At 38.5% G+C, this 16,202-nt stretch overlaps 2 protein-coding genes across 2 annotated transcripts; one reads left to right on the forward strand and one right to left on the reverse strand.

Moving 5' to 3' along the window:
- The first annotated feature begins 6,064 nt into the window (after positions 1-6,064).
- Positions 6,065-9,232, forward strand: LOC110890825. Its single transcript, XM_022138472.2, has 3 exons — positions 6,065-7,245; positions 8,069-8,330; positions 8,427-9,232. The coding sequence occupies exons 1-3, from the start codon at positions 6,236-6,238 to the stop codon at positions 8,640-8,642; spliced, it is 1,488 nt and encodes a 495-aa protein (XP_021994164.1). The 5' UTR covers positions 6,065-6,235; the 3' UTR covers positions 8,643-9,232.
- A 1,401-nt stretch (positions 9,233-10,633) lies between these two features.
- On the reverse strand, positions 10,634-11,563 carry LOC110890824 (trihelix transcription factor ASIL1). Its single transcript, XM_022138471.2, has one exon. It carries the CDS (start codon positions 11,561-11,563, stop codon positions 10,634-10,636), a length of 930 nt encoding a protein of 309 aa, XP_021994163.1.
- Positions 11,564-16,202: the final 4,639 nt, after the last annotated feature.

The raw sequence follows: 16,202 nt of genomic DNA on the forward strand, positions 1-16,202 counted from the left end.
CTAGACTCACAGTTTTCATATGATATATCGAGAAAAATGATTCTATTATGTTTTCTCAACAACTTTTAAACCGGTTATCAAAAAGATTTATTTTAAATCTTTTCAAAACAAACTATGAACTCGCTCAACATTATGTTGACTTTTTCGCATGTTCTTTCTCAGGTTAAATTTTTTCAAACTACGGAACGGTTGGAATAGGAGAACCCATGGGATTTCGAGCACTTAGCGGGCGTTCATTCCTATAAGTCTTAGCTTATTTGCTTCCGCTGTGCAATGAAGATACCAGTCCAGTCACGCCAAGCTCTAATATTTCGGGGTGTGACATTTCATGTATGCTACACATAGGAACGCACTCGGGCCTTAGATTGCTTCTAAGTCTAAAAACAATTACTTGTATTCTTTGTGTTGTAAAACAATATAATTAATATAATGAAACTTTTAGTACTATGTGTTGTGAACAATTTGTAACGTGACTCCTCAACGATTCTGTCGCGGGTTATTTTTTTTTAAGTAGTCGGGGTGTTACATCATCGGTGGAGTATCATACTATCCTTAAGTATCACCTCATGATTCCTTTATTTCCAGTTCATGAGATATGCATTGTTTGTCACTAGGAGTGTTTGTATTCTTTTGGGGAGCATACAGTTCATTATAGAGAGTTCCCGGGTTCAGATTCCGATATGATTTGGTTAGAGATGTCCTTTTTGACATATTCAGGCGCGCTGGTATATCTGCTAAGAAAGAGGCACTCGTTAATTTCTTAACTGACCCATTGGAAGGCATATCTACCCTTTGACCAGCTGACATTTTAGTCTTTGGATGGGTAGGAGGAAAACATACATGAGTGGATCTAACAGGGGTTTCCCCGCTTGTGGGCATAAGGGAGTAGTGCTTTTACAGTGGGTCAGGCTATTTTAAAGGCTGCTTCAGGCAAAGCGACCAAACACGAGAAAGCGTGTCTTGACAACCAGCATGTATTTATCCCATTTGCTTTTAATACTTTTGGTTTCTTGGCGCCAGAGGTTGTGGACCTACTTAGTCGAGTTCAAAGGGTCATGCATAGTAATGTTATGCCCCGGGATCTATGAACGCAGTTTTTAAAAGAATTGGTTTTGCTACTTTTATTATTTGGTATATAAAATTATATTTATTCAACCCGTGTAATACGGTTTTTAAAAATATTACTTTTTTAATTATTTAGTATATAAAATTACATTTATTCAACACCACTATTCCTACGTTTTTAGAGACCCTAAGCGAACTACGAAGTGGAGACCCTTTTGCAAAATTATATTTTTCAATATATTTAGTAACAAAACCCTCCTCCTTTACCCGGGCTTGGGACCGACAATTATAAACTAAAGAGTTTATAGTTGGCAAAGTTTAAATAAATTGTTGAAAGTTATATGTTTTGTATAGATTAAGCATATGCTTAAATAAAACTTACTTTTCTAGCTTTAATTGAGGCAAACTCTTTCATGAAAGAATCGTAATCAAGTTATTCTAACAATGAGCCCTAAACAACAAAGTAAAATAAGCAAATAAGCTCTAAAGGCCTAAACAACAAACTGAGATAAGCAAATAAGCCCTAATTCCCTAAACTACAACTTGAAATAAGTAAATAATGAAATAAGCATAAGCCCTAAACAACAAATTCAAGTATGCAAATACACTGTAAACAACAAATGAAGATATCTAACCTGAGTGAGAGCCACAAGATTATATCACAATAATGAGTCAGAGTGCCATTGTGTTCGAAGTTCCAAGCTAGCCATAGAATATAAATCCCAAAACCGAGTCAATATAATCGAAAAATCGCAAATCTGATATTAGTTTATGTTTGAGAGTCGATCGATCATCAATATATATGACTGATTAACATGTAAAAAAAGTTAAAATAGTCGTTGTACATGTCAAGTTATGTTCTTCAGTTGAGATTTTAAATTGCGAGATTTTAAATTGCGATGGATACCATGATCGCCGGTCTAATTGCCTGATTCCATATGGGAAACTCAAATGAATTCATCGATTCATTCGCACATCTGATAATCGTCGCGCTTTCAGTCTTTCACGCTGCAAATATCAAGGATCCTCAATCATTGTTGTGCTTTCAATATCACCTTTATGGTCTAGGTTATCTGATATCAATATTTGGATGATTGGGTCTGGTCTCCTTAGTGTAATAGTGTTAGTATAAGGTAAACATATTAGAAAATTGGTGGCCCTAGGCCTGTGCCTAAGGTCACAGCCCATCGGGCCGGCTCTGTCTACACGTACAATACACGAGGTTCTTAAAGTTATAATTTGTTTATTATTCTATTTAACACCCACAAAGGCAGTTAACACCGGCGTTGTCCGGCGTTTTCTACCAAACAAACGCCCAAACAAGATCAAGTACACACGGTCTTATTATTAGAAAAAGAAGATATAATGTTTTAAAAAAATTTTATAATAACCGTGAGAAAAAAAACAAGACTACCGGATTGGTGTAGCCACTAGCTAGGACCCTTCACCATCGTGAATAGCAAACAGAATTACGAGTAATATATTAAGAAAAAAAAGATTAAGAACCTTAGATTAGAGTTAGATATATATTTAATTTAGGGGCTGTTTGGTAGCCTCTTAATGACCATTCAGATGCTACCTCTTAATGGTTTAAAACCTCTGAATGAATAAGAGATAACCTCAAGTCTGAATGGTTAAGAGGTAACCTCTGAATGGTAAATCATCACATGTCACATTCTTCTACCTTCTCATTGGTAAAATTCTTAATGGTTCCATTAAGAGGTAGCCTCTTAATGACCATTCAGAGGCTACCAAACATCCCCTTAATATGTTAATTTGATATGGAGTTACCCTCGAGGATACCCCACTTGATGGCAAATGCGGTATCCTGTTTTGATGATGGTCTTCGAGAGGCTATCGAAGACATTGTTGTTTGCGGGGGGTCCTACTTCGGTGACCTTCAGTGGCGTTTGGCATCTTTGCCGATGCGTCTGGGTGGTTTGGGCCTCCTCTCAGCTCAGGATGTTGGAGTTTATGCTTTTGTGGCATCTAGAGCTCAGTCGTGTGTATTGCAAGATCATATCCTTCGGAACAGTGGGGTTGTTAAACTTGACGTAGACTACAAACAGGCTCTTGAGTACTTAAGGGTCTCTCTTCCAGACTTTGATATTGGCGGTTTCTATAATATGGACACCGCCCCCCCAAAGCCACAAAAAACTTTGGCGAATGCCCTATTTGACAAAATCGCTCGGAGTCTGGGAGAAGTGTTTGATTTGTCTCCCCGCCAGAAGGCGGTGATTGAGTGCTTGAAAGGCCCCCATGCGCAAGACTTTTTAACTGTTATCCCGATCGAGGGGCTGGGGCAATGCATGTCGGCGGTTGAGTATAGGGCTATCCTCAAATACCGGCTGATGATCCCTATGTATTTAGAAGACGAAATCTGCCCAATTTGCCGTAAAGCCTGCATGGATAAATACGGGGAGCATGCTATTCATTGTAAGGAGCTCCCTGGTTTCAAATATCGGCACGACTGGGTGAGGGATGTTTTGGGGGACATATTGAGGAGAGCGGGGATTTCTGCCAAGAAGGAGGCCCCTGTGAATTTCCTTACAGATCCCATGGTAGGAAGATCTACATTGAGACCAACGGATCTGCTCGTCTTTGGCTGGGCGGGAGGGAAACATGCTTGTGTGGATCTCACAGGAGTCTCCCCCTTAGCTGGTTTAAGGGAAAGCGGGTTTGTAGCAGGACAAGCTATAAGGAAAGCGGAATCTAAAAAGGTGGATAAACATGCTAAAGCATGTGCTGATAATCAACATGCTTTTGTCCCCTTCGCCTTCGACACATTTGGCTCCCTAGCTCCAGAAGCCATCCGTTTGTTGACTAGGGTCCAAAAGGTTGTCCACAACAGCTGCTCATCAACAGGGGGGCAGGGGTTTATCTTTAATAGGCTAGGGTTTGCTATTCAGAAAGGGGTAGCGGCGCAGCTTGTTGCTCGCTTACCTGCGATATTGATGTAACTCGGCCAGTTTTTATTAAGCTAGTAAATAAAAAAAAAAAAATTCGAGATGGAAAAAAAAAATTAATCAATCAAAATTATTAATTGAAATACCTAGCTAGCTATCAACTTGTAAGGGTATAACGAGCATCAGCGGGGAGTGGCTGCGGTGACCCAATTCCCCCAGCGGGAACACAGCCGCCATCCCTGCGGGTGACCCAATTCGGGGAGGGTGGTCGGGGTGAGTTCACCGAAGAAGGAGAGAGGAGATGGTGGGGTCACCCTCATTTTCAACCAATCAGTGATTTTTTTTTTTTAATAAAATAAACAAGTCACCTAAGAGGGGAGTGCCGCCATCAAATTGGGGTGTGAGGGGAGTTTAAGAGGGGAGTTGACGTGACATAACCTGATTGGGTGTGCGTAAGAGAGGGGACTCCCTAAGAGGGAAGTGCCCCTCTCACCCTAATTGATTTGTAATTGGTGTTTTTTTTTTTTTTTCCAAAACGTACCTCACTCCCTTAATTTAACATGATGCTCTATGAAAACATTAAACCAAATAATATCTTTTTTTTTTATATATGAGAAAATGAATGAATACTATTGATGTGATAAGTTGAAACAAAGAGTCTAACAAGTAAGAAGGGAGGGGGTTAGTATATTACAAACCTTAACTTGATCGTTGTCAAACGATCATTTTATCGGTCTATTGGTTAGACCGATTTGAAAATTGGGAAAGCGTCATATATAGTTTAAAAAAACATTTATTCACACACACGACATATGTAATGTTAACAAGATGTAGAACATTAAATAAACAAAATATTACGTTGTAAGCTATTGTTTTCCTTTAAAGACAAATAAAAAGAAACCACATATCAGACTTGTGTGTGTGGGGGGTGGGGGTAGGGGGTAGACCACACGAGTGATGAACACCAAAAAGGCATGACTAGCTTCTCGTTTTCAAGGGGCGTTAGCTGAGCGCCTCACCCCTCCTTGGCCACTACAAACCCTAAATCTCCAATTTCATTTTTTTTGTACTTTCTTATTTTATTTATTTAATTTAAATTCAACTTTCACATTACCACAACACACATGGGCTACATAACAATATTTTTTTTTTCCACATTTTACCTCACCACAACACATAACCTAAATACAGACTAAACTTTAGCCAACTTAGCCGACATTTTTTTCTATTTTAACAAATACTAAAAGTCAACGTTTATTCTGTTAACTTTTTGTATAGCTTAGTAATTTTCTTAAATTCGAAGCTCGAATAGAGTTAAAACAAGTGATATAGGTAGTGTTAATCTATCATAACATAAGATAAGATCATAGGGGATAAAAAGTGAAATTATTAGCCAACACATGGTTACTTACAATCAATGTTTTAAATACCGGTTCATACCGGCCGGTTATACCGGTTAAAACGGATATCGGACACGGGTCCGATACGATAAGGGCCGGTAAAACCCAAATACGGTATGTCATATGTACCGGTGGTAAATCCGGTTCTACCGGTTCAAACCGTTGAACCGGTTTGCATTACCTTGGAATTTGTTTTTTTAATTTTAATAAAATACGAAATTAAGGTAATATTGACTTTACATATTTAAGGTAATTAACCTAGTGTCTTCTATTTCTATATTCAATCACTGTTAAAACTGTTTTTCACATTGTACAATGCAATATTGTTAATAAGTAATAAAAATGCTCTTAAAATGCTTAACATTTTATAATAAAATAGTTGTTTTTTAGAAAAAATACTATAATCATTTACATAAATCCTAATTATGACTGGATTGTTTTTTGAGATGAGTTTGTATTTTATGAAAGTATAGGGTTACCTAGTAATCCGGCTCAACCGCCCGATACAACCCGATTCAACCGGTTAAACTTTTTTTAGAGCCCAACCCGGTATGATTTAAAAACCGGTTTTTAAAACATTGCTTACAATCAAAAATAGCACTAAACTATTAATTAAAATACAAAAAAAAATGGATAAGACAGTGACATTTCCGTAATTAAATCTCAAGTAGGCCGGTCGCCCCTAGTTTCAAAATCGATCTCTCCGCAAACCAAATACAAAAAAATCGCAACAAAATTTCATTTCAATTTCAATCTTAAAAATTCATCAACAAAATCTTTCACTCACACTTCAAATCCACTGAAAAAAATTACTTCAAATTCACACCAAAAACAGGGGACTCTGTTCAAGAATTCCCTTATGTAATGCATCAGAAGAAATCAGAACCTCAAATCGGAACAGATAGCACCGGTATTTCTTCCGATTTCAACCCCAATCCCATCATTTCATCTTCCATCGGTATTAATTTCCCTCATAAATCCCCTGTTTTTCACTCAATTTCTCATTCTAATAATGTTAATAATAACACTAGTTATCAACATCATATTAAAATTAACGATTTTGAACTTGACCCATTTGGTTCACCTAATAAAAGACCACTTTTTTCCCACACAAGATCACCTCTTTTGTCAAACCCTTTTACAAAATCACCTGTTTTGTTAAACCCTTTAAGGAATTTGTCAAAAACCCATTGTTGTACCCGGTTTCGGAACCCGAAAGCAGCTGCTTTTCGCCTTCTTGGCCGGTTTCGAACCCGTATTCGGTTGGTTTTGTTGCTGTCTCTTCCGGGTTTTTACTTCTTGGTTTCGCACCCGAGTCGTTGGTTGGTGGTTGATTTCGTATCGGCTTTTGCGTTTTCTAGTGCGTTGTTGTTTTCGCTGAATCTTGCTCTCCCTAGATTACCTTGGATTAGATTGTTCCCAATTAAGTTGTATTCGTCGAGACGGTATTTGTCTGTGTTTTGGTCGATCGGGTTGAGGCGAAAAGGGGATAAACGGGCAGGTGCGGGGTGTTGGGTGCAGGCGTATAGCAACGGGGATGTGTATGAAGGGGAGTTTGACAAGGGTAAGTGTTGGGGTTGTGGGGTGTATTACTACTACATGAGTGGGAGGTATGAGGGTGATTGGGTTGACGGGAAGTACGATGGTTATGGGATGGAGACGTGGGCGAGGGGTAGTCGGTATAGGGGGCAGTATGTGATGGGTTTGAGGCATGGGTTCGGTGTGTATAGGTTTTATACGGGTGATGTTTATGCGGGTGAATGGTTGAACGGTCAGAGTCATGGATGTGGAGTTCATACTTGCGAGGATGGTAGCCGTTATGTCGGAGAGTTCAAGTGGGGTGTTAAACATGGTCTTGGTCATTACCATTTTAGGTAAATCTTTACTTCGTTTCGTGAGTCTTTGAGTTGATTGATTTGATATGCTGCTTCGATATATGCTATGATTAGGCCTGTAAATGAACCGAACGAACACGAACAAAGGCATGTTCATGTTCATTTATTAAGAAAATAGTTATGTTCGTGTTCGCTCATGTTCGTTCGTTTAAACCTAAACGAATAGTTCACGAACGTAAACGAACATAAACAGACAAACTTAAACGAACACAAATTAACAAACAATAAACAACACAAATGAACATAATCGAAGAAACATAAATAAACACAAATGAACACAATTTACTGAAAATAAACAAACTTCAAGTAATTTTTTAATTTTATATAAATTAGTGATTAATTACAATAAATTCCATTGGAAACCCCATTTTTATTACTAGAAAGCCAAATTACAGTTAGTTGTATTTATATAGTAGTTAAAAAATTCTTTGTATGTTTATATTTATATAAATATAACTACTTATGTATTTAAATTGAAACGAACATAAACGAACACAAACGAACGAACATAAACGGACATTCATGAACATATCTGAACGAACAAAACGTGTGTTCATGTTTGTTTGTTTTATTAAATGAACAAAAATTTGTGTTCATGTTCATTCATTTATTAAATAAACGAACATAATGAACTTCCCGCCGAACAAGTTCACGAACAGTTCATGAACGTTTAGTTCGTTTACAGGCCTAGCTATGATTGTTCTTGACGTAATCTTTATCTGTTATAAAGGAACCAATTCCCTTAATGTATAGTGTATTTCGTATAAAAATATTTGATTTTTGTTTTTTTTTTCCTTTGTAGGAACGGAGATACATATGCAGGCGAATATTTTGCAGACAAGATGCACGGGTTTGGAGTGTATAGATTTGCAAACGGTCATAGATACGAAGGTACATGGCACGAAGGAAAAAGGCAAGGACTCGGTATGTACACTTTCAAAAACGGAGAGACCCAATCTGGCCACTGGCAAAACGGGGAGCTTGATATACCGAGCTCACAGAGTGCCATGTACCCTGTATCTCCCGTTGCGGTTTATCATTCTAAAGTGCTTAATGCAATTCAGGTATTTTGTAATCATGTTATAACTGTTGTTCATATGTTGATTTATGATTTGTGGTAGTTATTTGATGATGGGATCTTTCTTGGTGTAAACGAACAGGAAGCGCGAAGGGCTGCGGAGAAAGCGTATGATGTAGCCAAGGTTGATGAAAGAGTTAGTAGGGCGGTAGCAGCCGCTAATAGAGCTGCCAATGCTGCTAAGGTAGCTGCCGTAAAGGCGGTACAGAAACAGATGCATCGCATGCCTAACCGGGACGGGCTTCCTATCCCAATGGTTCAAAACTTTCATCATCTATCGACGCGATTATCGGTTTGACTTTATCCCAATGGGCAATTGGGCATAGTTTTGTTTTCATATCTATACAGTTTTACTTAAAATGAAGAGGGAGGTGGTGACTGCAGAAAGTTGAGGGGTTTGTTTGTAAAGTTTAGGATTAGATTTTAGTGTTGGCATTCTGTGTGTTATGATAAAAAGAGTATAGAGGGGTCATATGTCAATAATAGAAATAGATGGGGCTAATAGGAAGTTGTGTTGGTCTATTATCTCCCTGATTGTACTTAAAGGAAGAAGGGTAGGGTTCTGGAGTGAACACTAGTGTATTTGTGAACTGAGTGAACAAATCCTGGCCATTGATTTACACTTGTGTGTTGATAATCAAGGGTTAGGATTAGTTCACTAGTGTTCACAATCAAGGGGGTTATTCACTAATGAACCTAACCCTAAGGAAGAATCACTCGGTAAACTTCATCTTCTCTTAGTGTTCTTCTCTTTATCGATCTTGTGCTGGATTACCAATTGTGTTTGTAACACGTTTGTAACACTATGTGTATCAACATACGACAAAATACTACTACTACTACTACTGATGTTATAAGTCTAAATCTGATATTTCTTGGATTTTGGCAGGGGTATAGTGATATGTATGTTACATATGTTTATATTAAATTGTAGGGTAAATTACTTTTTGAGTCCCCGTGTTTTAGTAGTTTTAACTAGTTGAGTCTAAAAGCAAAAAGTTTAACGACCTGAGTCCCTATAAGCATTTTCTTTAACCCTTTGAGTCCTTTTGAGTTCAAATTTTAACATTTTGAGTCTAATTTTTTGGACTCAAATCGTTATAAAATGAACAAAATTTGACTCAAAACGTTATAAAATAAATGGCTAAGGACTCGGGCGTTAAACTTTTTGATTTTGGACTCAAGTGGTTAAAACCACTAAAACACAGGAACTCGAAAAGGTATTTACTCTAAATTGTAATTAAATCTGTTTTGAAACAATAAAGCAAAGTTCTTGGCTGAAAGAGAATGAGTTAAGAGGAGTGTAATGTAATGGTTTGTTGGATTTTGGTGAATGTTGGTCTCAGATTTGGAAGATGAATAAAATAATTTATGAAATGAATGAGCCAAAATAAGAGTTGAAGTTGTTGACTAATTAAATGAAAAATGAACACAGGATATATTTTTTATAATTTGAAATTCTTATTGATCGAAAAATTTTCAACTACAAAAGTTTATTTGTAGCAGAAATAAAAGCAAATAATTTGTTTCAAAACACACTAAGATGCATAAATTATAATAACAACTAAACCAGTTGCCAGCCAGTTAGGTTGAATGGTGTGGTCTGGCGTCCCTAGTCACATCAGCCCTTTAACGCCTCAACCACTGCTTGGGGACGCCAAAGAGGGGCTCCTAGGGCACTTCTGTGAGTGCAATAACGGGCACTAAATGTGAATTCTACTATGTTTGTGAGTTGGACCAATGAGAGGGGCACAAAGTGAGGGTGGGCCGGTGGGGAGCGCCAAAGGTTGTCAAACACCGTGTAGCCTTAAGATCCTGTTTTCAAAACATTGCTTTTAGGTTTATTAAGGGTTTTTTTTTTTTTTTTTTTTTTCTGAGTTAATCCTCTTATTAACTTTATGAACTAAAGAATTAACAGAAAAATTAGAAACACTTGACAGGGTCATTAGAGATCATATTTGAATATAAAGATTAGCACGGGCAAGGGTTGAATGATTAAATTTGATGAACCCGAACATAACCCGTATATATTTACTCTGTGTCTGAAATATCAACTTGAGCCACATATAAAACAATGTAACCCAAACATAACCCATCTTCAAACGCTAAATGCAGATCAAAACACATCTAATGCATATTAAAACAAGTCAATTGCAAGATCAAAAACTCTATTCATCAGCAATTCACCATGTTCTATAATGACAATACACAAGAAACATCAAGGTTCCAAATTTAACCATTACTACTAATCCAACATAACACATCAAAACACAACTTTTAACCTCCTCTTCACAATCCTGGTATACCCATTCCCTTAATCTTCTTATTCTTCTTCTCCTTCTCCATAACCATCTCCACTGACAAATCCCAAACCTTCCGTTGTGTTTCAATAACCATCTCCGCTCGCTTCCTCTCCATTTTCATCCGCAAAGATTCAAGCTCTCTCGTCATATCCATCTTCACCCTCTCCATCTTCTCAAACCCGTCCCCCAATCTCTCTATCGCGCACGTCATCTCATCCATCACATCACCACCATCACTCCCCTCCACACCCTCCCCCTCATCCTTCCTCTTCCCCCCTCCGCTATAAACCCCACCCGACTCATATTTCCCACCAATAGGCGAAGGAAAATCATCCAATGATGACACTTTCTCACTATAGACCCCACCCAACCCATTTTGACCCGACCGATTTTTACGCGGCCCATATTTCCCACCAGTAGGCGGAGAAAAATCATTATCCAATGATGACACTTTCTTATGACTAATCCGGGACCCGGTCGAACCACCATGATACCGTTTATTTAACGGTAGGGTGACTCCATGTTTTATTCCATTACAATGTAAGTCATATAACGGAATATCCTGTTTGTTCCGATTCACCCGGTTCACGGATGGATCGGAACAATAATCACCAGACTCCAAACAATACATTAACTTAAAATAAATCCAAGAGGATGAATATTTATGTAATGACTTCGAGTAGTTAAAATCTCCAACATTTTGAAGCTCTGCACGGTAACGTTTGCGGAGCTTCTCCATCTTGTGCTGGCACTGGACGGAGGTTTTGGGTGGGTTGCCGGTACAGTGACCGACGACGGCGTCGGCGACTTCTTGCCAGTCGGTGGCGCGTAGTTTACTTCGCCGGAGAGAATACCATTTGTCACGGTATGTGTTGATTAAGGCGACTGTCTCGTCGTTGGACCAGGAGGTGGTCATTGTGGCGGCGGCGGTGGTTGTGGTGGGGCATAATAATATTATTGGTGGTGGGTGGGGGATGATAAAGGTAGGGTGGAGACTGGAGTGGTGAGGGGTGAGGAGGCTAACCTACGCCGTGGGTAAAGTGCGCACTGTGAGGGTTTTTGAGTTTTTGTCTTTTGGTGGTTGAGTTCCGCCACTAGCCGGCGGCGGATGCTTCGAGAGTTGAAAGAAAACGATTAACACTAGACATAATAGGATACTTATCAATATACATCATGGAATGCCTAAATAAAATATTTTTTGTTGGGGAAATTTCAGAAACCGGACGATCAGAGAGGCGTGTAATTACTCTCAGATCAAATTATTTCGGTGGTTCACCTGAATAATTCAATCGGATACAACTCTGATTTCGAGAAATTGAACTAGTGTATGTTGTTTGTGTGAATTGATGAACCAGAATTGTGACCAAAAAATGTCTACGAAATTTGAGAGTTTGGGGTGCAACTGCCCAATGGCAGTTAATCCAATTTTTAGGACAAAACTGCCATTTAACTGTCATTTTCAAACATTTCGAAAATGTGGCAAAATTCAGAAAAATAAAATTTCTGACATATTTTTATTAAAGCAATTTAATAAAAATAAATTTTTTCCAAGCTGACCTGACCCTAGCCAGGGGCTGCCGCCCCTTGGACCCCGTCAGGGACTGCCGCCCCTTGGAACCCTCGTAGAGTACGGGCTCCGCCCGTACACTTCGAATAATAATAACTCAAACAAGCGTGCACTCCCGCACCTCCTAACTTGCTTGATGTGTATTATTATTCGCTTTGATCACCAAGTCAATCCCCGATTACACTAAAATATCTAACATTTTTATTTAACAAATAAACGAACAAACATATTTAACCAAGGTTTAAGAATGAAAGAATGAATATTCAAGCATCCTTTCTCATTCATTTATAATCGTATAAATAGATACAAACAGAATCTTCTATTTTAGGGGAGATATTTACTTAGTCAATTACAATTATACAAATAATCTATTACACCCCCGCAGTCGAAGCGAAGGGTGGACGAATGCTGAGACTGGAGCGAAAAATCGTCAAATAATACCCTTGGAAGTCCCTTGGTGAAAATATCTGCAATCTGATGACGCGATGGAACATGAAGCACACGAACAGAGCCTCTTTGAACTTGTTCTCGAACAAAGTGAATGTCAAGTTCAATGTGTTTGGTGCGTTGATGTTGAATAGGATTGCTAGACAAATAGATAGCACTTACATTATCACAGTAGACGAGAGAGGCACGTGTGATGGGAAGATGAAGTTCTAGAAGAAGATTGCAAAGCCAGCAGAGTTCAGCAACCACATTTGCAACACCGCGATACTCTGCTTCAGCACTGGAACGAGAAATAGTAGATTGCCGTTTGGAAGACCAAGAGATGAGATTGTCGCCCAGGTAAACACAGTAGCCAGAAGTGGAACGACGAGTGTCGGGACATCCTGCCCAATCAGCATCAGTGTAGGCAACAAGAGAGATTCTGTGCAGGCATGAGATGCAGACCAAATTCAGAGGTACCCTGAATATACCGAATAATGCGTTTGAGAGCATTCCAATGAGCAACCCTGGGAGCATGCATGTACATACAGACTTGTTGTACAACATAAGAGATATCTGGTCTAGTAAAGGTCAAATACTAAAGAGCACCTGCTAGACTGCGGTAAGTGGAAGGATCATCATGTAAAGGACCTGAATCAGCAGAGAGCTTAGATTGGGTGTCAACGGGGGTCGCAGCCGTTTTGCATGGATCCATGGCAGCACGACTAATGATGTCCCGAGCATAAGACTGTTGGGACAGAAACATGGTGTCCGTGGAGCGTGTAACCTGTATGCCCAAAAAGAATGAAAGAGGTCCCAAATCTTTCATGACAAACTCACCTACAAGTGTATATACTAAACGCTGATGAAGAGCGTCAGTGGAGGTAGTAAGAATGATGTTATCAACATATATGAGTAGGTATTAGGGGTGTTCAAAAAATTCTGAATCCGAAACCGAATCCGAAAACCCGTATCCGAAATATCCGAAATTTCGGATTCGGATTCGGATGTGAGTTTTTAAAAATTTCGGATAATCGGATTATCCAATATCCGAAATATTAAATTATGTTATTTTTTAAATACTAAATACATATAATATATCTAGAAAACCCTACCCTACCCATTCCTTTTCCACACCACGCCTCCACTTCCTCCCCTGCCCTCCATTAAAGCTTTCATGGTCTGCAACCTTCCATCTTAATAATCATCGCACCATACTAATCATCTCCACTCTATAGGCCTTCATCAACCATCATTTTCTACATTAGGAAGTCGAACACCCTCGTACAGTTGCACATCGCACCAGCAGGTAGCAGCCAAATGTCCTCGCACACCGATTCAACTCCTTCTCTCGTTGTCGCTACACGATCGTCAGTAATGAATCTAGATCTGAAATGTAATCACAAATACATTTGAATTTTTAATGGATTCCAGATCTGAAATCAATTTGATTTTGTTGCCATATTGTTTTCAAGATTATTATATATCAAATAATTTGGTCTCGTTGCCATTTTCAACATCATGAGATTATGTAGATTAAAGAAATGATGTAGAAAACCATATAGCCTGATTGTATTTGAATGTAGGAAACATTTTTTTTTTGTTTTTTAGTTCGGATATCCGTTTTATTATCCGAATCCAAATCCATATCCGAAATTTCGGATATCCGAAATTCGGATATCCGATATTTCGGATACGGGTTCGAATATTAAAATCCAATATCCGAATTTTTCGGATATCCGAAAACCGGATAATCCGATCTTGAACACCCCTAGTAGGTATGCGATATCATGACCACTGTGGTAGACAAACAAAGAATTGTCTGACTTGCTTTGGCAAAAACCTTGTAAGGTGACAAAATCTGTAAAACCGCTGGTACCAGGCGCGTGGTGCCTGTTTGAGACCATATAGAGACTTCTTAAGTAGGCAAACGTGGTCAGGATAGTCTTGATGACGAAAACCCATTGGTTGATGCATATAGACAATTTCTTCCAAGTTCCCATGAAGAAACGCATTTGTGACATCCAGTTGATGAATTTTCCAAGATTTTGTCAAAGCCAAAGAGAGTACCAGACAAATAGTGGCCGGTTTCACGACCGGGCTAAATGTTTCCCCACAATCAATACCAGGTTCCTGTCTACGACCATCACAAACCAAACGAGCTTTGTAGCGCTCCAAACTACCATCAGACTTGTACTTATGTTTAAACAACCACATGCAATCAGGGGCGGCCCTGAGGGTGGGCGAGGAGGACAACCGGCCAGGGCCCGTGATTCCGAAGGGCACATTTTTTTAAAAAAAATCTGATTTTTATATGTTATAATTTTTTTTGAATAGTATACCCATACAAATTATTGTGGGTAGTGAAGGAAATTAACTGAGATAAGAGAGAAAAATGAAGCTGAAATGACCGGATGTTTTGGTCGATGCTAGCTCCGGCGAGGAAAGGAGGGCTCTGCAACTGCAAATTATAACATGACAAGGAAAAGAAAACCTAATTTATTTAAGTTGAACTGGGCCTTTTTTAAGTCTAAATTCAAAGCCCATCTATAACTTAACCATATTTACTCTTATTTGAAGTTTTTTACCTTTTCAATGGTCAAAGTAAAATAACACAAACCAAACAACCGTTTATTTACATTTCTTTATTTAGCTTAATGTAAAAATTATTTTAAATATATATTTTTTTTTCTATCCTTCTATTTAGTTTACCGTGTATTATTTTCTACATTAAGATTTTGGTTCTTATTTATATACGGAAGTGAGGAACATATTGTCTGAATAGAAAAGAGAAACATTATTTTTTACTACACTACATTATTTGGCGTTAAGTGTTAATTATTTAGGTGTTATTTGATATTGGTTGTCGATTATCTAGGCGTTAACTTAATTTGTTAAAAACTATGTCCATTATTTAGGCGTTAATGGCTTCGAAACAATCATCTGGATTGCAAAACCGTTAAGGCCTAAGGACACATATTTTCGAACTCGAACAAGGCACACGAATTCTTAGGGCCGGCCCTGCATGCAATGAATAACATTCATATCAGGGGTGCAAGGTACAAGCTCCCAGGTCTTGTTTTTAATAAGGGCACTAAATTTATTAGCCATGGCGTTGTACCACTCTGGAATAGCTAAGGCAACCTGGGGATTTTTTTGTACGGGTATGACGGTGGAAGTGTGGAGATTAAAGTGCTGCTTTGGTTTAACAATGCCGCTCATAGAGCGAGTCCGAATGGTGCATACAGGTGGAGGTGGATGTGTGGGTATCGAAGACGAGATGAATGAGGTGGAGGAAAATGTGGGCTCGGATGTTGAGGTGGAAATAGTTTCGGTTCGGGTTATTTACAATCGTATAAATAGATACAAACAGAATCTCCTATTTTAGGGGAGATATTTACTTAATCAATTACAATTATACAAATAATCTATTAAAGAACTCGTTACTCGGTCAGTGAGGTGAGGACTAGCGACTACTCGGGATTACTCGAGGTCAATCGGACCGAGTTTTTTACATGTAATTTCCAGTTTTATGTATACATGTACACATTTTTATAGATAA

The sequence above is a fragment of the Helianthus annuus genome, chromosome 11, assembly GCF_002127325.2.
Source record: "Helianthus annuus cultivar XRQ/B chromosome 11, HanXRQr2.0-SUNRISE, whole genome shotgun sequence".
NCBI classification, from domain to species: Eukaryota; Viridiplantae; Streptophyta; class Magnoliopsida; order Asterales; family Asteraceae; genus Helianthus; species Helianthus annuus.